A 26,261-nucleotide genomic window follows, 5' to 3' on the forward strand; every position below is an offset into this window, starting at 1 on the left:
GACCATGCTACAGCAATTTTATTTGAAGTGTAGAATCCTGATATTTCTCTGATATTTTTTTTTCTTCTTTTTTGGCTGCATCAGGTCTTAGTTGTGGCGCAGGCTCTTCGTTGCAGCGTGCAGGATTCTCTCTAGTTGTGGCCTGCGGTTTTTCTCTAAGTTGTGGTGCGCAGGCTCCAGGGCGCCTGGGCTCTGCAGTCTGTGGCACGCGTACTCTAGTTGAGGTGCACGAACTCAGTAGTTGTGGCGCGCCGGTTTAGTTGCTCCGTGGCATGTGGGATCTTAGTTCCCTGACCAGGGATTGATTCCGCATCCCCTGCATTGGAAGGCGGAATCTTTACCACTGGACAACCAGAGAAGTCCCCTTTCTGATTTTTAAAATATACATGCTCTTATGAAAAATATAGTGAAGAAAGTAAAAATGACCTGTCAAGTATCACACCTTTGCCAATATTTCCCTTTCAGAGATTCTTAGAAATGGATTTTTAGGTTACAAGTTGATAGTTTCATTGATAATTTTCGCTTGAATGTTAAATTATTCCCAGGAAACGTTCTTTTTAAACAGACACTTGACCTGTGTGTGCCTTAGAATCGTATAGAATTTTTCCATTTTAATTTTGTAACCAGCCTCCTGACTAAACAGAGGTATAGACATATTAGGCAAATACAATTTGCCTCTCCTTATATTCAAAACTCACCTTTTATTATTATTTTTTCAAATTGCATTGCACTGGGCAATGTATCCAAACTCAGATTCTCAACCCTGCTATTATAGTGTAAAAACAGCCTAAGACAATAGTCAACAGATGCGTCTGGCTGTGTTCCCATAAACCTTGATTTGTAAAAACAGGTGGTCCAGGCCCTGGAGAGTCTGTTACTGACTCTTGATTTAGATGATCATATGGCTTTTCTGCTCCAGTTCAGGGTTGGACACCTGGAGCCCATGGATTAACTCTGTCCCAGTGCCTGTTTTTGTTAATAAAGTTTTATTGGAACCTAGCACACTTATTTTTTTGTTTTTTAAATATGGCTGTTTTTTGGTCACATTGCTTGGCATGTGGAACTTGCCCATCCAGGGATGGAACCCGTGCTCCCTGCAGTGGAAGCATGGACTCATAACCACTGGACCACCAGGGAAGTCCAAAAGTATGACTGCTTTTGAGCTACAGTGGTAGAGTTGAGTAATTACCACAGAAGCCATGTACATTACATTTTCAGTCTCTTTTAACATAGAAATTATGTATGTTTTTAAAAGTTATTAGTTTTATTCTGACACCAGAGATTACAAATAATATACAGCCTTTATTTGTCAAAGTATTACTGTAATTAGTACGTTTATACTCTATCTATACAGAGATCTTAGAACACTCATTCATTTACCCACCTCATAATTTATATGCTATCATGGTAAATTTTAACTCTATTTTTTAAAATTAAATTAATTAATTTATTTATTAATTTTGCCTGCATTGGATCTTCATTGCTACACGCGGGCTTTCTCTAGTTGCGGCGAGTGGGGTCTACTCTTCCTGCGGTGCGTGGGCTTCTCACTGCGGTGGTTTCTCTTGTTGTGCAGCACAGGCTCTAGCCGCGTGAGCCCAGTAGTTGTGGCACACGGGCTCAGTAGTTGTGGCTCGTGGGCTCTACAGAGCGGGCTCAGTAGTTGTGGTGCACAGGCTTAGTTGCTCCGCGGCATGTGGGATCTTCCCGGACCAGGGCACGAACCTGTGTCCCCTGCATTGGCAGGTGGACTCTTAACCACTGTGCCACCAGGGAAGTGGTGGTTAACTGTCTATATTTTTAAAACCTCCTGAGATATGATCATTTTCCCAGCTGGTACTAATTTAGACTTAACTGCTTATTGACCAGTTTAGTTCCTTTTCATTCCTTGGTCCTCTGATAACATTGGAGGACCCTTTCCTTTTGCTTGAAGAACATGTGCATTTGCTGTATTACAGGTCTTCTGATGAAGAATTCTCTCTGGTTTTGCCTGAAAATGTTTTTTTTTTTTAATTGAAGTACAGTTGATTTACAATGTTGTGTTAGTTTCAGGTGTACAGCAAAGTGATTCAGTTGTACGTACATATATATCTATTTTTTTTCAGATTCTTTCCTCCTACAGTTTATTACAAAATATTGAATATAGTTCCCTGTGCTATACAGTACGTCCTTGTTGGTTATCTGTTTTATATATAGTAGTGTGTATATGATAATCCCAAACTCCTAATTTATCCTTCTCCCCCCCGACCCGGGGATGTAAAAAGACTTCTGAAGAGGTACGTGGACGCACGTGGTTTAAAAGAAGAAAAATGTGTATATCCTATCTGTGTGTCCTCTTTCCTAAAGTTGATCTACCTGTGGATTTCCCTGCCAGTGGGGCATTGTGCTGTGCTGGTTCTCCTTCCCACATCCCCTTTCACAGTCTTACTGCTTCCACTTTACAAGAGAAAGATGTACTTCCCAAATATTCGGAATGTTGTGTTTTATTGGCCCAGATGTAAAAGCTTCGTATTAAAAGGACCAATCGACCTTTGGGGGTCTTAATTTAAGATGAGTGGCCAGCAACACTGACAGCATCTAGGCCGAGAGAGAATGTGCCACTCAGAGTAAGTTGCTCTTCAGCCCACAGGTGCTGGCTCCCCAGGAACAAGAGGGATCAAAGGAAAGAAGGAGGAAAAGACTCTGAGACTTAAGTACTGTCAGTTCTGGAGACATCCTTGATTGGAGACTGAGATTTTTGAACAGAAATTTACAGCTGATCCAGAAGAGCTAAAGACAGCATCCCAGTTTGCTGCCATTTCCCAAAGTCCGAAGAAAATGATCCAGGCCCAGGTGACTTTTGGTTTCTTTTATTCTTTCTTTATTCCCCAGTGGCTTTGCCTGTAAAAGTCAGTGCAGTTAAGTAGAAAAGTTTAAATGGATCCTAGCAGGATCTGGAGAAATCTTCGTAAAGTTAGATCAGGAATGTATTATTCATAGGATTCATATGCTGTGACTCGCATTGGGATATAACATGTGAATGTGCAAAATCCTGTGAGTTATATTAGCTGTCAATTTGTATCTAATGTCTCTGACAGCCATCACAAAAGAGTCATAAGTTACATGATAGGCAGTACGACAAACTGTTTCTACTCCCAGCACTTCTGGCACCAAATGTGTGGGTCTTTCCAGACCAACAATCACTTCTCCAACCCTCTAGATACCAGCTGAGCGTCTACAATTTAATTCAATTACGACATTAACTACTGCACTTACTGTCAGTCTCCACAGGTTTAAGGGCTCAATCCCACAGGACTGCCCTCACTTTGGATGCCAAGTATTGGCTTCCCACAGTACCTATACTTCTGACTTGGCTGTAGATCGGGGGTTCCTGAAATCCCTTCCTCAGGTTCCATAAGTTACTGCAACGGTTCACATAACTCAGGAAAAGACTTTGCTTACCTATACTGGTTCATTATGAAGGATACAGCTTGGGAAGAGCCAAATGGAAAGATACTTAGGCAAGATATGAGGGAAGGGACAAGGACCTTCCATGCCCTCTATAGGAGTGTCACACCCCCAGCACCTAGATGTGTTCACCATCCCGGAAATGCTCTGAGCCCTGTAGTTTAGGGGTTTTTTAATGGAGGTCTGATTGGGTAGGTGTGGTAGATTAAATCAGTGGCCATTGTTGATTGGCTCAGTTTCCAGTCCCTCCCCCCTCCCTGGAGGGCTAGAAGTGGGGCTGAAAGTTCCAACCCTCTAATCACAAGGTTGGTTCCCTGGGCAACCAACCCCCAACCTGAAACTCTCTAGAGGTCCACCAAGACTCACTTTGCTAGCATAAACTCAGGTATGTTTGAAAGGGACTTGTTATAAATAACACAGAATGCCCCGTACCTCTATTACTTAAAAAACTCCAAGGGTTTAGGAGAAATTGTGTTAGAAACTGGGGCTGAAGACCAAATACATGTTTCTTATTATATCACATATCATAGGGATCAACTGTGAGGGAAAACCAGACCAGTTCCTTGAGGGATGTTAATGTTTCATGGCACATGGGTCTCAAGTTCACATAAGACTTTGACGGTTCTCCATAGAGGTGATGTGCTGGGTCCTTAACTGCAGTCCTTGACTGTCCTAACTTCTTTTCTTTTTAAATAAATTTATTTATTTTTGTTTATTTATTTTTGGCTGTGTTGGGTCTTCGTTGCCATGCACAGGCTTTCTCTAGTTGCAGCGAGTGGGGGCTACTCTTTATTACGGTGCGCCTGCTTCTCACTGCGGTGGCTTCTTTTGTTGTGAGGCACGGGCTCTAGGGCTTCAGTAGTTGTGGCATGCGGGCTCAGTAGTTGTGGCTTGCGGGCTGTAGAGCACAGGCTCAGTAGTTGTATCACATGGGCTTAGTTGCTCCACAGCATGTGAGATCTTCCCGGATCAGGGATCGAACGTGTGTCCCCTGCATTGGCAGGCATATTCTTAACCACTGTGCTATTGGGGAAGTCCCTGTCCTTTCTTCTTATAAATGTAAAAACGTGTTTCCTACAGCTGTTTCCTCATTTCATCTAATATGGTATTAACCCCGCCTAATGATATACACACATATATGTGCATTGTCTCTGTCTATATATATATATATATATATATATATATATATATATATATATATATATATATATATATATATTCTTTAAAGAATAGTCTTCTTATAAATTTGATCATCTAATAATCTTTTTTTTTGGACTTTTTATTCTTTTTTTGTTTTTTAAATTTTTTATTGAAGTATAGTTGATTTACAATGTTCTGTTAGTTTCTGGTGTATAGCAAAGTAATTCAGTTATATGTATTCATGTTCTTTTTTGTTATGGTTTATTAGAGGATATTTAATAAAGTTCCTGATCATCTAATAATCTTTTATGCTTTATACATGTTTTGTACAGTTTTTTTCTTCTTTTCTTTCTTTACTTTTATTTATTTATTTATTTATTTATTTATGTCCACTTGGCTTGTGGGATCTTAGTTCCCCAACCAGGCATTGAACGCCGGCCACCACAGTGAAAGTGAAAGCACCGAGTCCTAACCACTGGACTGCCAGGGAATTTCCTGTACAGTTTCTCTTATTTTTTTAGTATGTTGACCACTGAAATTAGTATGTATTGTCTTCATCTACTTGTAAGTAGCATATAGTTTGATATTAGTGAATGCTTGTGAGAGATCAGAAAATATGTATTGGTCTCTGCCCCCTGTTCCTGGCACAGAGCTCCTAAAACCCTTGTGATTCCCTAAGTGAAAAGAACACTAGGAACATCTCCTGTTCTAATATTGGTTTTTGACCTCTGTTCCTGACACAGGGCTCCTGAAACTCTTGTCATTTCCTTGGTGACAGGAGTGACTTTGTTCTACCGAGGTGACTCTGAGTGAGCTCCTGGATGAGGGCTGGTAACAGGAAAGACCAAGCCATGATGAGAAGCTTGGCATTTTTAACCCTGCCTTACACATCTATTCCATCTGGAAGACTGTACCATAACATAGTATTTTACTAGGATTCTTATTTTATCACAGCATAATAAGTAAAAACCCCACCAATTTCCTATATGGCAAAAGTGAGCAGAATAAATTCCTTTACATTTTTCCATGTCACCCGAAGAACATCACTTGGCCAAACGTGACTGTGTTATGACAGGAATCCCTGACGTATGACGACGTGACTATGAAGTTCACGTGGGAAGAGTGGCAGCTCCTGGACCCTGATCAGAAGGACCTGTACCGGGATGTGATGCTGGAGAACTATAGCAACCTGCTGTCCATAGGTGAGGATGGCTCCCCTGGGTCCCTCAGAGGGTGCCCGTCAGTGGCCATTCCATTCTCAGCCTCTTAACTCTTCAGACTAACTGCATTCCTCTGCAATGGTCGAGTCTCAGATCCTTCTCTTGCCCCAGACTAGAGGGTATAATAGCCCCTCTCCTGAGAGAAAAGCCTTGAGGTTACAGATGTGAAACCTGTTTATTCCCTCCATGTACCATTATCCCTTTCTGCCGTATCCCAGCCCAGTTCGGTATGTCTAAGTCTTCTATCATTTTTCATGAACAGGGTATCGAGCCAGCAAACCAGATGCTCTCTCCAGGTTGGAACGAGGAGAACAACTGTGGCCAGTAGAAGATGACAGCCACGGTCGAATCTGTCCAGGTGAGTGGGTGAGACCCAGCAAGGTGGGCAGCCAGGGAAGTCGTACTCTGGTCAGGAGAGAAGGCGTCAGAGCTGTGATAGTGTCTGAGGAAACATAAGCAGCCCTACCACGTACCTCTCTTCCGGTGTAAGAACTCTTTTTCTTTGTGGAAGTTAAGAACTTTTTTTCTTTGTGGAAGTCAGAGCTGTGATAGTGTCTGAGGAAACATAAGCAGCCCTACCATGTACCTCTCTTCCGGTGTAAGAACTCTTTTTCTTTGTGGAAGTTAAGAGGAAAATACATCCCTTGTTTTCTTCTGAGATCTGATCCCTGCTTATTTCTAAACCATGAGTGTTGTTTTTTTTTTAATTGTATCTTTATTATTTATTTTCAGTTTTAAATTTTTGGCTGCGTCGGGTCTTAGTTGCGGCATGCAGGATCTTCGTTGTGGCGCACGGGCTCTTCGTTGTGGTGCGCAGCCTTCTCTCTAGTTGTGGCGTGCGGGTTTTCTCTTCTCTAGTTGTGGCGCGCAGGCTACAGGGCATGTGCACTCTGTAATTGTGGTGTGTGGGCTCCAGAGTGAGCGGGCTCTGTAGTTTGCGGCACGCGGGCTCTAGCTGAGGTGTGCAAGCTCAATAGCTGTGGCACTCGGGCTAAGTTGCCCCATGGAACATGAGATCTTAGTTCCCTGACCAGGGATCGAACCCGCTTCCCCTGCAATATAAGGTGGATTCTTTACCACTGGACCACCGGGGGAGTCCCTGATCCCCGCTTATTTCATATGCATCTTATTTTTGTTTGTGTAGTTTTCTTCTTGCTTGGATTTTCAAATCTTCCTCTCCTTCGTTTACCATCACAAGATCTCTGTCTGTGTTACCGCCTCTCTTGCTGTGAAATCCCACTTTCCAGGCCTCTCTGGAAAGAGAACTTTGAGTTCATCATACTCTTCTTACCACTGTACCCTCTTCCTGCCGTATGAGGAAATAACAATTTCCCACCATAACATGCAGCCCCACCTTGGATGCTCTGTCCCCATGATAACCTGGTTTCTGCTGTGCATTTTTGTGGTTCTTTGGTCCCCACACCCTTCCAGGGTTTTCCATACTTTCATTTCCATTTTCTTCTCAGTTCTCATAAGTCTTAAAAGTTTCTTCCATTCCCATGAGTTAAGCTCTTTCTGTTATCTGAAAGAGACGCCCCAAATTGACTTCTCTCTTAATATTGTCTAATGTAAAATTTCTTTCTATGTATTTTATTCTTCATCATGGCAGCTGGCCTGTGACTTCCTAGTTTGTGTGTGAGAACAGAAATCTTCTCTCCATCCTTTTAAAGATTGAGGTTCTCTTTCAGTTCTACACATTTAAAAGAAAAACATGTCTTAGTGTAAAAATTGCTGTAAGGAAAATTAAAGCAGCTAATGGAAGAGTGGGTGTTGGGGCTTGGAACTGCCCTTTTGGAATGGAAGTGGCCCTCTGATAAGGTGCCTTTGAGCACATAGATGAGGGATATGAGTAATCTTCCTGGGTGAGGAGTTTTCCAAATGTGAGACAGTGGGAAGTTGAAAGACCTGAATCTGGAATGTGTTTGAGGAACTTCGGGGAAACTTACATGGGTAGAAGGGAGTGAACAAGAGGGAAAATGACTAGAGTTAAGGGTAACAGGGTAGTAGCTGCGGGTTTTGGTACATAGGTCACAAACTGCCTATCAAGGGCATTCAAGACCTTGATTCTTTTCTGAATAGTTTGAGAAAACAGGATTTTGAGTAGAAGAGTGGCATTATACAATTTTTAAAGTGGATCACTTTGTCTACTTTATAGATGGTAGATATTATTGGGGAGGGGAATGTACTTTTATACTCTTGGTTACAATGTGTGACAATAAAATGATACAGATTAAGGTCATCAAAGATCAAATTATGCATGGGAAAGACTCCAGGAGAGGCTGCACACAAGGTTCCTGGTTGTCCTCTACCAGTGGAGTCATGTGAACAGTGCTAAATTTTCCCAGCAATGATGTTTGAATGTTTGACAACATGTGTGAAGTGCTGCCAACCAGGGAAGCTCACCCAAGCCTGGTGCCTTTAGACCCCAGAATCAGAATGTTACAGTGTTGTGCAAAGCCCCAGGCATACAAAAACGGACATGTACCACAAATCACATTGTTAGCATAAACTCTATGATATGTCCTAAAATCTCATACCTAAAAAGACATTCTCATCAGGTGGGATATTCCAAGGACTCAGAGGTATCCTCTAGGGCCAGTCCTTTCTTTGCAATGTTCAGGGATGGAGTAACTGCATATCATCATTCCCTTTTTGTGTAGGAACATAGGAGAGTATGTTCCAAGTAGAGTATTAGTTGGGAGTGTTTGTTACAGCAGATTTTATCTGTATTTGATGTTAGTGTTAGTGCTTTGCTAGAGTTAGGTAAATGGTGGTCTGCAGAATGAAGAGAGCAAGTTGTTGGAATATGATAAACCTCAGTAGTTTGTCACATTTACCTTGAAATCAGATGCTAAGGAGACACATTCTTATTTGGCATTGTATTTGCTCTATACACCTGGGTCTGCAAGTTTGCACCTGATCACAATTGTCAATGTTTGGTTCTCTTCAATGGGCTTGATTGAATTTTCAAACTCTACATGTTAAAATGGCTAAAGCCTTGGCCCTGTGCCTTGAGCTTTTATGATACATGTTTCCAAACATAGTCTTATCCAGTAATGTCTTTGAATACTCTGGTTTTAAAAAAAATTTTTTTATTTTATATTGGAGTACAGTCGATTTACAATGTTGTGTTAGTTTCAGGTGTACAGCAAAGTGAATCAGTTATATACATATATATACATACATACATATATCTGTTCTTCAATAATCCGTCAATGTTGATGATATCCACATTGCTATTTTCAGATAAGACCTTTTGAAACATTTATATATTCAACCCACTTCTTCATGTTTTGTATGCAGACAAGTAATAACCTCCTTAAGCTTTGTTTCACAATGTGTGCTAGATTTTCTTCTCATTCTGGCCTTCAGTAATATTCTTCACATTATCAAGAGGCATTCCACCTACCCAGTGGCTGAAACCACATAATTCTTGGAATAATCCTTGAGTCTTAACCTCTTCCATGCTTCTCCCATTAAGTCCATCAGTGAACCTTGTCTTTTCTTTGAACATATCCTGATTTCCTCCACCTCTTACATATTCATTGCTCCTTTAACTGTGATTCACAGCCTGCAATTGCCTTCTTTATTTCTTTGCTTCAGTTGTCTATGCCCAGAATTAAACCTGGGTGTCCTACAAATTTAACTCATTTCTGATACTATATATGTGGAAATAGTGTCAGACCCTACAAGTTAAGGGTTCAGTCCCACAAGATTGTCCCCATGTCAGATGTCAGTTGCAACTCCAGATTGTTACCTGTGCTTCTGACCAACTGGCTATAAATTAAAGGTTCTCATGACCCTCTTCTTTGGTTCAATTAATTTGCCAGGGTGGCTCACAGAACTCAAAGAAACATTTACTTATGTTTACCAGTTTACTATAAAGGATACAGATGAATAGCCAGAGGAAGAGGTACATAGGGCAAGGTCTGAAGGATTCCTGACAGAAGAAGAAGCTTCTGTCCCCATGGAACTAGGGAGCACCACCCTCCTCGCACATGGATGTGTTCACCCATCCAAAGGTTGAGCAAATCTTGTTAAGAGTTTTTATAGAGTTTTAATCTCTAGGCCCTCTCTCCTTTCCCAGAGGCTGCAGGGTGGAGCTGAAAGTTCCAACCTTCTAATCACTTAGTCTTTTTGGTGATCAGTCCCATACTGAGGTTATGTAGGAACTCTATGCTAAGTCACCTCATTAGCATAAACTCAGTATTGAAAGATACTCCTGTCACTTAGGAAATTAAAAGGCTTTAGGAGCTCTGTGGAGGAAGAACAAATATATTTCTTATTATATCACACATAGAATTGTCACTAAATAGTTACTTCACATGAAAGCATTTTTTGAAACAGTTTTCTTCCAAATTAAGATTATGAGAGATTGTGGAATGATTCCTTGTTCTCTTCTTTCCTAGAAATCAGGAAAGTTGATGATCCTCTGCAGCATCACTTGCCAAATCACAGCATTCAAAATATTGTGGAACAATGCTGCGAACATAATACACTTGCAAATATTGTTAATCAGAGCAAAAGTCATTTCCTGTTAAAGCAAAATTGTGATATGTTTGACTTATCTGAAAAACCTTTAAATTCAAATTTAAGTTTTGAAAACCAGAAGAGAACCTGTAACTTAGAGAACTCTGCTAATTTTAATGGAGATGGGAAATCCTTTCTCCATGCTAACCACGAGCTATCTTTTACTGAAATTAAATTTCCTGTAAGTGCAAAACCCATCAGCAATAACTCCCTGTCTACTAAGCAACAGAGAACTCACAACATAGAGAAAGCCCATGTATGCAGTGAGTGTGGGAAAGCCTTCTTCAAGATGTCTCAGCTCTTTGATCATCAGAGAGTTCATACTAGAGAAAAACCTCATGGATGCAGTCTATGTGGGAAAGCCTTCTCCAGAAAATCCAGGCTCACTGAACATCAGAGAACTCATACAGGACTGAAACATTATGAGTGCACTGAATGTGATAAAACCTTCTTCGAGAAATCGCAGTTCAACATACATCAGAAAAGTCATATGGGAGAGAAACCTTACACATGTAGTGAATGTGGGAAAGCATTCACCAAAAAGTGTCGGCTCATTTATCATCAGCAAACTCATACGGGAGAGAAGCCCCATGGATGCAGTCTGTGTGGAAAAGCCTTCTCTACAAAGTTCAGTCTCACTACACATCAGAAAACTCATACAGGAGAGAAACCTTACATATGCAGTAAATGTGGAAAAGGATTCATCGAGAAGAGGCGGCTTATTGCACACCATCGAACTCATACAGGTGAGAAACCCTTTATATGCAATGTATGTGGGAAAAGTTTCACCTTGAAGAACAGTCTTATCACTCATCAGCAAACTCACAGAGAAGAGAAACTGTATATGTGCAGTGAATGTGGGAAAGGCTTTTCAATGAAGCACTGTCTCATTGTACATCAGCGAACTCATACTGGAGAGAAACCCTATACATGCAATGAGTGTGGAAAAGGCTTCACCTTGAAGAGCCCTCTCATCAGACATCAGCGGACTCATACAGGGGAGAAACCCTATGTATGTAGTGTGTGTGGAAAAGGCTTCACCATGAAGAGTGATCTTATTGTACATCAGCGAACTCATACTGCAGAGAAACCCTATGTATGCAGCAACTGTGGGAAAGGCTTCACTGTGAAGAGCCGCCTGATTGTACACCAGCGAACTCATACAGGGGAGAAACCCTACGTGTGCAGTGAATGCGGAAAAGGCTTTCCAGCCAAGATCCGGCTGATAGGACATCAGCGAATTCATACAGGAGAGAAACCATATGTATGCAGTGAATGTGGTAAAGGCTTCACAGAGAAGAGTCATCTCAATGTACACCAGCGCACTCACACAGGAGAGAAACCTTATGTATGCAGTGAATGTGGCAAAGGCTTAACTGGGAAAAGCATGCTCATCGCACATCTGCGAACTCATACTGGAGAGAAACCATATATATGCAATGAATGTGGCAAGGGCTTCACCATGAAGAGTACTCTGGGTACACATCAGCAAACTCACACTGGAGAGAAACCATACAAATGCAACGAATGTGGTAAAGCCTTTAGGAAGAAGACATGCCTCATACAACATCAGAGAGTTCACTCAGGAAAAACTTCCTTTGCATGTACTGAATGTGGAAAATTCTCTTTGCGCAAAAATGATCTCATTACCCATCAGAGAATTCACACAGGAGAGAAGCCACATGAATGCAGTGAATGTGGGAAAACCTTCACCACAAAGTCAGGGCTCAATGTTCATCAAAGAAAACATACAGGAGAGAGGCCCTATGGATGCAGCGAGTGTGGGAAAGCTTTTGCCCACTTGTCAATCCTTGTTAAACATAAGAGAATTCACAGGTAGTCACTCTGGGGAAGCCTGTTGCCGGTTGTAGACCCTCAAGATAATAGTATGCAGAGAAGAATCACAATGCAAAGAATGTGGTGTTATCTTTAGTGATCAATTGCCTCATATTTTATGTTGATGAAAAAATTTACAAGACAACTCAGACACAATCAGCCATGGTGAAAATGTTTTAGGACATTTTATTGTCTAAAAAGTGTATACTAAGGGCTTCCCTGGTGGCGCAGTGGTTAAGAGTCCACCTGCCAATGCAGGGAACATGGGTTCGAGCCTTGGTCTGGGAGGATCCCAAATGCTGTGGAGCAACTAAGCCCGTGCACCACAACTACTGCGCCTGCATTCTAGAGCCTGCGAGCCACAACTACTGAGCCCGTGTGCCTAGAACCCATGCTCCACAGCAAGAGAAGCCACCACAATGAGAAGCCCCTGCACTGAAATGAAGAGCAGCCCCCGCTCTCTGCAACTAGAGAAAGCCCACGCACAGCAACGAAGATCCAACGTAGCCAAAAATAAATAAAATTTTTTTAAAAAGTCTATACTGAGATAAAGCCTAAAATGTGAAAGACTAGGAAAGACTTCATTGGTAATAGACTCTATCATATGTGGTCATCATAGATCATGAGTGAATGAATATTTCTAACTGGTAGAAATATAATTGTGGGAAAGCCTTTGCCCAGAAGTAACACCTCAAGAGATGTCAGTTAACACTAGAGAAATACTTTCCTATGGTGATGAATATGGTAGGGTTTGCAGTAATAAATATTGCCTCATCATTTGCCAGGAAATCTGTGCAATAACACATTTAGTATGGTGGCCTTTAACAAAATATCAGACAACTTAATGAAGGAAAGAAGCCTTGGAGAAATGATGAATGAGAACATTGTGTTCCAGGTCTAAACTTAAGGGGTAATACACCTCACAAACAACTGGGGAAAGGATACCTTCAGCCGTATTTCTAGATGCCTTGTCATTGATCTTATAAATTTTACATAGTGGCAGTTACTCTCATCATGGATTAAATTTTAATATATACAGTTCAGGAGTGTTCAATTATTTAATTAGTTTTTGCATTTCTTTGGTTCCAAGTTTAAGTGTTATTTCAGAATATTTGAAGTACTTCAAAATGAAGCAATATATTCATTTCATAAGTATAAGTCAACATATTTGGTGTGTTTAACCAAGTTTATAAGTAGCAGCAGGGGGTTATAAAATTAATATAAATGTGATGTTTTTATAACTTTTAATTTTGAAGTAAGTTTAGAATCACAAAAACTGAAATATTCCAGAGATTTCCTAAATCACCTTCAGTCCACTATTCCCAAAGGTAAAACCTTATATATCCACACAGTTTACTATCAAATAGAGGAAAGTGAAATTGTTACATTGCTGTTAACTACAGGGTTTATTTCTATTGCACCAGTTTTAACGTGGTTTTTAAATACCGCCTTAAACTTTATCACATATGTAGGTTCCTGTAACCAACACCCCAGTGAAAATTCAGAATGCTTTGTCAACACAAACTCCCTCATGCTACATCCTCATTGTCACATCCTTTCTCCAACACTAATACTATAATTTTATCATTTATAGAATATTAGAAAAAGAGAATCGTTTAGGATGTATCCTTTTGAGGTTGACTATTTGAGCTTGTGAAATTGTAGAAAATAGACATATTGGTCTCTGCCCCCGGTTTCTGGCACAGAGCTTCTGAAACCCTTGTAAATTCCTGCATGATAAGAGCATGTGGAGCATCTCTTGTTCTATTGATGGGACTCTGGGTGGGCTCATGAATGGCTCCTGGATGGGTGCTTGTCACCAAAAAAGACTTGGAATTTTCAGCCCACTCCCCATCCTCCAGAGAGGGGAGAGGGACTAGAAAACTAATTGATCAAACTAATTGATCATGCCTAACGTGAGGAAGCTTCCATAAAATCCCAACAATAGTAGGGGCTATGGAGAGCTTCCAGAAGGGTGAACACATTGAAGTACAGGGAGTGTTAACACACCCCCAGCTCTATGGGGACAGAAGCTCCTGTGCCTAGAACACTCCCAGATCTCACTCTGTTTCTCCTCAGCTTGTTGTTCATTTCTGTCCTTTATCGTGTCCTTTAATAAACTAATAAACACAGATAAGTGTTTCCCTGAGTTCTGTGAGATTAATCAAACTCTAGCAGATTAATCAAACCCGACAAGGGGCTCACGCAAACCTCCAATTTCGAGCCAAGTCAGACAAGTTGTAGGTAACTTGGGGACCAGTTATTTGCGATTAGTATCTAAGGTGGGGTGGGAGCAGTTGTGGGACTGAGCTCTTAACTGGTGGGATCTGGCACTATCTCCAAGTAGATAGTGTTAGAATTGAGTTAAAATGTAGGACCCAGCTGACAGGAATTGCTTGGTGTGTGGGAAACCCACACATTTGGTGACCAGAAGTGTTGAAAGTGCGTGCGTGGCAACAGGGTGAGAGTAAAGGAGAAAGACGGGAGGAAGTCTGACTGTAGCTTTTCCCAATACAGACTTCAAGTAAATTCAACCTTAGATCCAACTAGAAACTCTGGGCATCTTCTCTGCCACAGAATATCAGACTGTAATAGAGGCAGGGCAGGTGCGTAGCTGTTAGTGCATGACTGGTAGCCGTCCCACTCAGCCATTGACTGGCATCGCAGTGGGTCCCTTCTCCTTCCCTTCCTCTGTGTAAGCGGAGCCCACATTCATACTGAGGGAAGATGGTTTTTTTGAGACACTAGTCTGCCATCTTGGTCGGCTGGCTTTCCGATTAAAGTCGTTACTCCTTGCCTCAACAGGTCATCTTCCGATTTATTGGCCTGACCTGCGGCAAGCAGAGCAAGTTTGGGCTCTGTCCGTAATAAGACTCCAGGCAAACTGGTAGTACCCAAGGTGTTCCTGCCTAACTGCACAAGGTCACCATCATCTTGTCACTTTTGCCCAAAGTGATGACTAGAATGCATCTCACACCACGTTGGTCTTGGATTTGTTCTGGCCTCTGAAAACTTAAATTAGCTCTGTGACTGAGACTATCTCTTGCAAAGAGAGGAAGGCACTGGGGTGCCCAGAAGACATTTCCATGTCTTCTCACCCAGCAGTCTTAGCAGCTTTTATGGCCACTCCTGTTGTAAGCACCAGAACCTCTAGGAGGTCACAGTGCTGTGTGTCCTCATAGAACCTGTGCAAGTCTTCTGGAATGGAACAAGAGCCCTCAGTGTCTCTAGCAACAGCCAAGGAGGCATTGCGGGGAGAGCGCATCAAAATCAGAAATGGTTTTGGACCAGGTTCAGCCTTTGGCAGCTACTGGAGGAGTCTTCAGAGACTCAATATCTGCTGAGCCTGATTCTGGGCAAGGATCCCCAGTGAGGGGCCTGTGGGGTCAGTGAAGAGGGAATGTGTGTCAGTGACGGCATTTGGGGTTTTATTTGGCTTCAGTCACTGAGGAATGTGGGCGTTGGTGATGGGGCCTTTGATTGAGGCTTAACCTGTAGAGATTAATGATTGAAGGTCTTGTTGGTCAGGGTTTAGGGTCTCTATGTTAGGTCTGCAAGACTCGGTAATTGAAAACTGGATGGAAGGTGTGAAACCAATGAGCACTGCTTCTCCCCTAGGTTAGTTAACGTCCAGCTCATGATCTGGAGAAGCCTGGAATTGGGGGAGGGGTGTCAATGGGCAAGAATGTCTGTGGTAAATTTCAGATTGAATTTGAGGTCAGTGTTGTGTAGGGAGTGCAGAGTTTGTCTGTGTTTGAGACCACAGGAGTCTGGAAGTTTTGAGACCCATAGTCCCAGGCTAGTGGTGTTTAGAGACTTGACCTTTGGATGCTGGAAACATTTCTTTTCAGGTTGTCCAGTCCAAGTCCTTTCTCAAAGTTCTTATTAAAAATTTGTCTCGGGCTTCCCGGGCGGCGCAGTGGTTGAGAGTCCGCCTGCCGATGCAGGGGACACGGGTTCCTGCATCGGTCCGGGAAGATCCCGCATGCCGCGGAGCGGCTGGGCCCGTGAGCCATGACCGCTAAGCCTGCGCGTCCGGAGCCTGTGCTCCGCAACGGGAGAGGCCACAACGGTGAGAGGCCCGTGTACGGCAAAAAAAAAAAAAAAAAAAAAAAAAAAAAAAAATTTGTCTCCTACATACACTCTTATCATTGTATGCACAAAAATCAGAATAATTCACTGTGGTCAAGCGGTATGTATAGGAATAAAGACAGGATTTCTGTTCATCTTACTGCAAAGTTTAGTCTTGGATAGTTCCTTTCAGATTTCTTTGACACAAGTAAGAACAACAATTTTCCTGAGTTCTACTCCTCAGTGAGAGCCATCTCATTAAAAAAACTTTTTTTCAGGCTACCTTTCTAAAACTTGGGATCATCTGTACGAACATACATTCAAGAATCTGCCTATCGTCTAACATGGCTGTATTTCTTCTGCATTGTCTCTGGCAAATAATTGAAATTCCTGTTACTCCACCTTATCACCAGCATTTCATATTTTCAGTTTTTGGATTTCAGCAAGTCTAATACCTGGGTATTTGTATCACACTGCTGCTTTTTAAAAATTATTAGCATTATTCACATTGCTGTTTTAATTTGCATCTCCCTAACAACAAATGATGCAGACCATCTTTTCATATGCTTGTTTGCCATCTGTTATCTTTGATCAAGTGTCTGTTCAAGGTTTGCCTATTTTTGAAATAGGAGTTTCTTGTTGACTTTTCAGAATTCTTTCTATGTTCTGGATACAAGTCCTTTACCAAGTATAGGACTTATAGGATGAATGTGTTGAGATTCTTTTTTTTTTTTTCTGAACAAAGTGTAAAGTTTTTTTTTATTATGTGTAACATAGGCAAAATTATTTAAGTCAATAAAATTTTAAGGAATTTCACATGTTCTGATTCTTTCCACTGCCAATCACCTTAGTTCCTCCAAAGTCATAATCTTCAAGATGAGATAGCCCTTTCAAAAAAGAAGTTTTGCTCAATCCACACAATTCTTTTAGTTGAGCTTCTTTGATCTCCAGTAGAATACAGACACACTTCAAAATTCTCCACCTGTAATCTTTGGGATCCAATTTCCTCAAGCAGTTTACTTTAGGACCATGTTTAGGGTCAGGAGAGAGATCTGCCCGCTTCAGAGTTTGACACCCTCTAAAAATTTATTAAGTTCAAATCATATTCACTCCTAAGCTATCACACCTTAGAACAGTAGAGATCATTGGGATATGCCAATACCTTTTTAAAATCCTGACACTGTGTTCTCAAGATAAAAGCCTAAAAAAAGAAGCCATCTTTGTTTCATGTCAACATTAGAGTATGAACTCGATATAGCTGATAATTTAAAAACTTAATATATAAGGAAAATTATCAGCTCTATAGTCCTGGAAGCAATCTTTATGTTTATCAATACATCCCCATCACTTGAATCTGTTTTAGGTATCATGTCCCTTCTTCCCTGTACCAAAACTCATACTAAACAATGAGTTCTGGGTTGCAAAAGAGGATTTTTGCACCTGTCTATAAGGAGAGTCTTTTGAGATTTTTTTTCTCTTTGTTTTTGTTTGTTTTTTGCCTGTGGACTTCCAAGTGTTCCAGCAGCATCTGCTGAAAAAGTCTATATTTCGCCATTGAATAACCTTTGTATATCTGTCAAACGCTTGAGTATACTTGGCTCATGTGGGTCTTTTTCTGGGATCTTTGCTCTGTTCCATTGATCTATGTGTCCTTTCACCAATACTACTAAAGTTTTATAAGTCTTGAAATCTCTTGGTGTGAGCCCTGTATGATGGTTCCTTTTGGTCAGAAGTTGTTTTGCTATTTTCAGTGGAGAAACCTGGCAAATAATACCTTTGCCAGTAGATCAGTGTTGTCATTTTGATATTCTATACCCATAAATATGTGGTGTCTTTTCCAAAATGCATAAATCCCTGTTTAATGAGGAAAACAGACCAACCTAAAAGAAGGTCAATATACAACATACCTGATCAGTACTCCTCAAAATAATTAAGGACATGAAAAAAAGACTGAGGAATGGTCACGGAACAGAGCAATTCAAGGAAACATGATGTCTAAAGGCAGCATTCTTCCCTGGGTTGAATCCTAAGACAGAAAAAGGACAGTACTGGAAAAATTTATGAAATCCAAATAGAATCTGTAATTTAGTTGAGTGTCATACCAATGTCAATTTCTAAGTTTGACAAATGTACCATGGTTACATAAAATATTCACATGAGAGGAAGTCAAATGAAGGTATATGTGCACTCTTTGTAGTACTTTGTCACTTTCGTGTAAATCTAAAATTTCCCCAAAATAAAAATTTATTTAAAATAGGTATAATCTATGTCAGTTATATCTCGGTAAGGCTGTAAAAAAAAAAAAAGACGTAATCTAATTTTATCACTTACATTCTCATAAACATTTCCATATTATAAAATGTTTTGTATATCTCTATATAATTAATATTAAGTGGCTGTAATAATATCATGGGTGAACTAGTAGAATGGTAACTTGAGTCACATATAAGAGGTATGCATTAAAGTGGGGTATGCTTGAAAAACATAACATATTCAACTATGTTCACTTTTTATTATGATCCTCTCATTATTGAAATTCTCACTCCAAGATTTGTTGTACTGTTTTTCTTATAAGTCCCAGACATCTCCATCTACTTTTAATCCTAGATAGTTTATAATTTTGCAATTATATTTGATGTCTTTAAAAAAATCCATATGCTATAAATTTTGTACACAACAGAAATTCATTTTAACAGCTTTATGGTCATAATTTACATATAACATTTACCAGTAGTAAGCATACAACTCAGTGACATTTAGCAAGTTCATAGAGTTGTGCCACTATCGCCACGATGCAATATTTAGAAAATTTCATAACCCACAAGAAGTAACTGGATAGTTGTTTTGTCATTAAGTTTTGAGAACTCTTGATATATTCTGAATACAAGTCTTTATCAATAGATGTTAAATGTGTCAATATTTTCTCCCAGTCTCTGGCTCTACTCAATACTTTATTAAAGCTGTGCTTAGAAATACAAAAGTTTTTAATTTTAATAAAGTCCAATTTATTATTTTTCCTTTTATGGCTCATATTTTGTCTTGTCACAACTCTCTGGCTAACTTAGGTTGCTCTTCGCTTCTCTAAGTTTCATACTTCTTCTACCTCTTAAATTTAGGTCTGTGATCTATTTCGAGTTAATTTTGTATATGGTTAGAGTTATGGGTCTTAATTTATGTTTTTGCAAATAGGTATACAATTTTTCCAGCATAATTTGCTGAAACAACTAACCCCATGGAATTATCTTAGTGTCTTGACCAAATAGATATTGACCTTAATACTTTTGGACTCCATTCTGGTTGTGCCTTTCTCATTGGTTCCAGACCTTTACTGGCCTCATTTTTAAAGTGGCCTTTCCCCGAGGCTCCAATCCCAATCAAAATGTAGGCTTCATCCCTGCCGCTCTTTTCCTCTTGAACGTGATGGCCTGTTTCACACTGTGCCAGTTTCTCGAAATCTTATTCGGTCCTTAAAAGCCGCTTCCTGCGAGAAATGTTCCTCCAAAGTTTTTGGGGGGATGTCCGATTACCGGATGTACTGCCGTTTCTCATTCCAGGAGTTCGTTCTCTGCTGCTATACCGACACCTGAACCCTTGGTCTTTTTCGAAACCCGCCCCCCTCCTTTTTTAATAAAGGCCTCGGCGATGTTACTTGTCTCCCCAGTGCGTCGAACGCCGTTTAGGTAGCTCCATATTTGCCTCGCAAACCTCGAGTCTCTGAAAATCTGCTAATTTTCTGAAGAATTGAAGTGACAGGCAATGAAATAATTTCAGTGGCTTCTCACCTCCCGGACCATCCAGGGCTCCCGGCCCCAAACCCGCCCCTTGGCCTTCTGTACGTCAGGTGTCCCAACATGGCCGCCCCGTGGGGCCGCGGAGAGCTGGGCGCGGACATATTGCCTTTTAAGGTAATACCAGAAATCCAGTCCGCGTTTCTTCAAACGCTTCAGACCGTCTTCGGCCGCCGTAGACCGACGAAAAATCTGGGCGACAGGGGCAGAAGTAGAAGCGGTTCGTGGAAGTGTTACGTTTTAGGCTCTGCTTGTGGACTGGAGAAAATCGGGTCAGTGTGTGCATTTGTTCCTTGAAGTTTTGTGGTTTTGTCCCATAGGAGGTTTGTCCCTGTGGACGTGTCGTCCACAGGGTGGAATGGTGTAGTGTGGACTTAACGGAATTATTGAGGGTCTGGTGGGAAGCACTGATGTGGAGGTATTTGAGAGGAACCAGGAGCGTTTGTGACGCGCGTACCTGTCGTTGGGGTGCTTTGGGAGCTGTTCGTTAGAACGATTAAGAATCTGTAGAAGGGATTCCCTGGCGGATTCGGCGCTTTCACTGTAGTGGCCCGGGTTCGCTCCCTGGTCAGGGAACTAAGATCCCGCAAGCCACGCGGCGCCCCCCACCCAAAAAAAATCTGTAGAGATCAACGATCGTGACCGGACCGGCCTGATATGGGGGTCTTTGCGGCTCACTCTATTTCTAAATGATGCAGGTGGTATTTACGATGGTAAGAGATTCAGATTACGGGAATCAATATGGCGCTCAGAGATGTTGGGGCCTGGCTGGATGGTCATCATATGAGGGTATCTGGCCCAGGTTTCGGATTAATAAGGAAGTGTGTAGTCAGTGTCTGTGGTACAGAGAGTCTTGTGAGGCCTGAGGCTGGTCCCCTAGGAGGCCTGGCTGGTGGCTGCGTTGAGATTCCAACCTAGTAGGCTGGGAAGGAAGGTGGTGCAGCCCGGGACGGTAGTGTAGTTCTAAACCTTCTGCTTTTTAGGCTTTTATCTGCAGACCGAGGGACTAAGCCAGCCTCCTCTATGTGTTGCGTATCGTGTATCGCTGTTTTCGCACTGCAAAGGCAGAATTGAGTCCTCGTGACAGATCTTAACCCTCAAAGCAGAAATGGATAGTATCTATCCCTTTGTTACCGACCAGGGCTCTTGGCCTCCTTGGTCCATAGAAGTTGATCAAAGGCCAGATAAGAAATTCAGGCCAGGCTTTATTGTGGTCCCTACAGCAGCAGGGGGGAGCGAGAACATGTAAGAGGTTCCCTTGCTTGTTCGCTCTCTGAGGTGGGGTTGGGGGGGGCATCTGGTTCCTTATATGCGGTGAGGGTAGGTGTATGTCCGGGGGTTGGGCCGGAGGGACGGCTTAGATGGTTTGCCCATGCTTTAGGTGGTGTTGTGTGCAAGGGGCATGGCAGTACCTGCTCTTGCTTCGGATCCCCTGCTTTTGCTCTTGGTTCTTCAGAAGTGGCGGTTGGGTTTCTTCATTTCTTTGTATCTTGTTGTCCAGAATTGGACTCCTCTGTGCATACACAAAGTTATTTTTAGTCCCTTATAGTTTCTTTGTATTTTGTTGCTGGAGGAGAGGTGTGTCCAGATGCAAGCGCTGCAGCAAAGTGTTCCAGGTCCCAGCCTGTCTCACCTTTGCAGAAAATGTTTGTCGAGGCTTGCTCTCACCAGCGGCAGTGGACACTTGCTTTTTTGTCTGACATGCGTTCCCACTTTCTTCTTTGCTAACAGAACCGCCGTTTTGTTTAGTTATCCATCCTTCCGACAGGGTGACCCATATCCCAATACTGGTTGGTCTTAGTTAATCCTGGTGGTTCCAGTTCCCGTTGCTAGTGATTGAATTAGTACAAAATGAGCTTAGGTACGTGGTGCAGTTCTAGCCAGCAATATATGTGAAAATCTGCTTGGGGGTTTCTGAGTGAAAAATTTTAAATAAGTATTATAATTCTTTGAATCTCTCTTTCCATGTCAAGGATGATATTCTCTGAATATAACCTTAATTTTCTGTCCAGTTTCTAATGTTTATAATTCATTCCTTTTTTTTTTAATTAGAAAAAAAATGTTTTGGCTGCCACCTAATGGCGTGCAGGAAACTTAGTTTCCGCACCAGGAATTTATCCTGTGCCCCCTGCAGTGGAAGCCTGGAGTCCTAACCACTGGACTCCCAGGGAATTCCCTTGCTGTATATGTTTCAAGGCTATATTGTTAGGTACCTAGAAATGGCAAATTTCTTAAAATGTGGTGAATTGAACCTCTTACTAGTAAGCTTTGTTTCTCTTCTCTGTAGTAATTTTTGGGCTTTCTGGTGCATTTTTTCAGAGAATATAGATTATCTGTGGTTACTCTTTCCATGGTTTATCTTTTTCTAACCTTTTATTCTCCAGCTGTCCATATCACTATGTTTCAGACATGTCACCTAGAGTAGCATGTTCTTGGGTTTTATTTTATTTTATTATTATTGTTTTGGCCACACTGGACAGCATGTGGGATCTTAGTTCCCTGACCAGGGATCAAACCCAGACCCCCTGTATTGGAAGTGTGGAGTCTTAACCACAGGACTGCCGGTGAAGTCCTGGGTTTTAAATTTTAATCCAGTCTGACAGTTTCGAGGCATTTGTATTTGATGTAATTAACTGGAATCTTTGTTCTGTTTATACTGAATATAATTCATTTAAAAAATTTGTTTTATTGGAGTATAGTTGATTTAATATACTTAATATAATTCTTAGTGTTTTGTTTTAAAACAGTCATATAAGTGCGCGGTATTTGCCCCACTTGTTCTCTATTCCTTATTCTCTTTTTTGCCATGTTTTGAATGAATTTCTTCTTATTCTGTTTCCCCCTTCTGTTAGGATGGAAATTATATACTTTAAGATAATTGTTAGTTTTCATCATGACACTAGAGATTACATACAGTATGGAAGCTTTCTTTGTCAAATTCTTATGTTAGTACTTTTACACTCTTCTCTAACAATGCAGGCGTCTTAGAGCATCTCAACTCAATTTACCACTTTCCAATTTATTTACAATATTGTGTGCTTTAAAAAATGTATTTAAAACCTAAGATATCATCGTTATTGTTTATAAGACAGTGCTTCTGGTTTGCCCAGTACATTGGTTTTCAAACTGAAGTGTGTGTACTCACAGGGTGTATAAAAACGCTTGAGGAGGTTCCTGAGTGCACACGGTTTAAAGGAAAGCAGTGCCCAGCGCCTCTCCTCCCATACGCTCCCTTTTGTATAATTGAGCTGCCTGAGAGTCTCCTGCTCCTGAGGCCTACTGCGGGGATGGATCTCGTTTCCCTCATCTCCTTTGACAGTCACCGCACTTCAACTTCATGGAATAAAGGAATACCCCCACCACAGTCAGAATCTTAGGCTTTTTGGGCAGAGGAATAAAGTCGTCTGGGGTAAAAATGGGACACTCGGCCATGCTGTGGGCGTTGGGCTAAGGTGAGCGCCCAGGAGCAGCGTTAGCATCTGGGTCTAGAGGAAATGTACCCTCAGCTTGAATTTTCTCCTCAAACCACAGGTCCTGACTCCCCAGGAGCAAAAGAATCAGTAGAAGGAGGAAGAAGTTACAGGATTTGGTATCAGCATTACTGGGGACATGCTTGATTGAAGACAGGTATCAGAACAGAAATTTAGAGCAGATCCAGAAGACACAGCGACAGAGCCTCCTTGCTGCCAGCTGTTTTCAGAGACGGAAGAAAATGATCCAGGCCCAGGTGACTTTGGTTTGTTTTATTCTTTCCTTTGTTCCCGAATGGGTTTGTTGTCTGAGTCATTCTAGCTAATTATTGCATGTAAGGGTGTCTTGGGGACCCTGGGTGTCTTTGTAGCCTGCTTCTGAAGTGAGGGTGATCCAGGGGACCCTAGAAATTGCAGCCAGTGTCTAAAGCGAGGGCAGTTCTATGGGAACTGTTTCCTCAGGCTTTGCAATATGACTGACTCTTGGTTTCCATGTTCAAATCTGGATTCTTAATCTACCTTTTTTCTTATATTGCTTTTATTTTTGTTCATTACACAGCTGACTTAAGGATATATTTAAAGGCTGAAATCATAACAAAGTACACATATCAAAAAATAAGTTTCTTCTTCATACACTTTAAACATGCTTATTAAACAGTTAGTTTCTTATAATTCTGGCTTCTTGAGTCATTTCCCAGAAGATTCTGATTAACTGGCTATAAAGATTTAGTCATCCCAATTTCATTGACTTATGCGTTAGTCATATATATATATGAATGTGGCGTTTCTAGGTTAACAAGAAGGTTTAACTTTTATACGTTATAGAACGTCTAATGATAAATGGATGGATGACTGACTGCACAATTATATTTAGTTGGATCCTTGTATTTTATTAGGCTTTTGCTTGTTCCCTGTGCCTTAAAAACAAACAAACCGGGGCTTCCCTGGTGGCGCAGTGGTTAAGAATCCGCCTGCCCATGCAGGGGACACTGGTTCGTTCCCTGGTCTGGAAAGATCCCACATGCCGTGGAGCAGCTAAGCCCGTGCACCACAGCTACTGAGCCCGCGTGCCACAACTGTGAGACCCGTGTGCCTGGAGCCCATGCTCTGCAACAGGATAGGCCACCGCAATGAGAAGCCCGCACACCGCAATGAAGAATAACCCCTGCTCGCCGCAACTAGAGGAAGCCCGTGCACAGCAGTGAAGACCCAACGCAGCCAATCAATCAATCAATAAACAACAACAACAAAAACAACCCCCTAGATATATAGATCCAGCCTATAAAGTAGAAATGAGAAGAAAAACTTTTAACATTTCTTCCATATCATCAAAAGGACATCACTTCATTAAACACCACTGTTACTATAGGAAACCCTGACGTTTGACGACGTGACTGTGGACTTCACGTGGGAGGAGTGGCAGCTCCTGACCCCTCCTCAGAAGGACCTGTACCAAGAGGTGATGCTGGAGAACTATAGCAACCTGCTGTCTGTGGGTGAGGACGGCTCCCCTGTGCCCTTCAGAGGGTCCCCAGTCAGTGGTGTTTCCTTTCTCGGCTTCTGAAAGCTCTGGAGTGTCTATGATGCTCTGAAGCGGGAGATTTTCAGTCCCCTCTCTGGCCCATGAGAAGTGGGTATTCTCCCTTCTCCTGAGAGCACAGCATTTACTCTGTAGGTCGTGAAATTGTTTTGTCCTCAGCTGTAGTATTCTGTCTTCACAGACCCCAAGCCCAATTCACTGGGTCTAAATATTCTATCATTTCTGGTGAATAGGTTATCAAGCCAGAAAGCCAAACGTACTCTCTAATTTGGATCACGGAGAACCATGGATGATGGAAGATGAAATCCACTGTCGAACCCATTCAGGTGAGTGAGAGACCAGCAAGGTGACAGGCGTGGAAATCACACTGTAGTTGGTCAGAGAAGAGTCACAGCTGTGGGGGGGTTGGACGCTGGGTGAGCAGTGCCTCCGTGCATCTCTCTCCCGATGTCAGACCTCTTTTTCTTTGTAGGAGTTTAGAGAAAAATATATCCCTTCTTAGGGAAGACTCTTGTCTTTTCCGGGATCTGTTTCTTCTTTATTTTACCCCCATCTTGATTTTTGTTTACATAGTTTTCTTTTCCCTGGATTCTCATATCTTTTCCTTCTTCTTCATACAATTCCACCTCCTTTTCTATGAAACTCCACCTTCCAAGGCCTCTCTCCAAAGAGAAAACTTTGAATTCCTCACTGTGTTCTAGCTGCTGCACCTTTCTGTCCCACTGGTAATGTTGATTTCCTTTGTCACATTCACCCCATGTTGGCTGCCGGCCCCAAAAGTAAACTGGTCTTCACTGTGCCTTGTCCCCACTCTAAGGTTCTCCAAAGGTTTTGTTTTCCATTTTCTCCAATGATCTTCTAACCTTCAAAGTTTTCTTCATTGTCATAAGCTAAGCTCCTTAGGGTCACTGGAGAAGACTCCCAAATTCATCTCTCCCCAGTGTGCTCCACCACAGACTTGGGACCTATATAACTTACTCATGTTGATGGCAGCTCTCCTGGGTTCTGAATAACTGCCAGGACCCAGGATCATCTTCCCTCCCAGAAAACCACTGTAAGTTTACATTCTCCCTTACTCTTATGCAGCCTCCATCCTGGCCATTCAGGCATTACCTCATATGTTCCCCATCTGCAGAGCTGTCTTATGTAAATGCATCTGCTATTCATGAAGAATTTTTAACTAGAGACGTTATCTTAACATGCTACGTTCTCAGTTCCG

General features: G+C 41.7%; 1 protein-coding gene across 4 annotated transcripts in view; it reads left to right on the forward strand.

The window, feature by feature from the left end:
- Nucleotides 1-2,246: 2,246 nt before the first annotated feature.
- Nucleotides 2,247-26,261, forward strand: part of ZNF615 (zinc finger protein 615) — a 36,800-nt gene continuing 12,785 nt past the window's right edge. The window contains exons 1-5 of one of the 4 annotated variants that reach the window (XM_082862086.1): nt 2,247-2,276; nt 2,623-2,832; nt 5,663-5,789; nt 6,070-6,165; nt 10,217-13,696. In XM_082862086.1, the coding sequence (XP_082718212.1) occupies nt 2,818-2,832; nt 5,663-5,789; nt 6,070-6,165; nt 10,217-12,177 (2,199 nt within the window). In that variant the 5' untranslated portion in view covers nt 2,247-2,276; nt 2,623-2,817 and the 3' untranslated portion in view covers nt 12,178-13,696. Of the gene's footprint in view, nt 2,277-2,622; nt 2,833-5,626; nt 5,790-6,068; nt 6,166-10,216; nt 13,697-20,236; nt 20,305-23,563; nt 23,760-24,871; nt 24,999-25,275; nt 25,369-26,261 lie in introns of those variants that run through there. The other 3 variants (XM_082862087.1, XM_082862085.1, XM_082862088.1) reach the window with 3 other exon arrangements.

The sequence above is a fragment of the Leucopleurus acutus genome (genome assembly GCF_964270905.1).
Source record: "Leucopleurus acutus genome assembly, chromosome: 20".
NCBI lineage: Eukaryota > Metazoa > Chordata > Mammalia > Artiodactyla > Delphinidae > Leucopleurus > Leucopleurus acutus.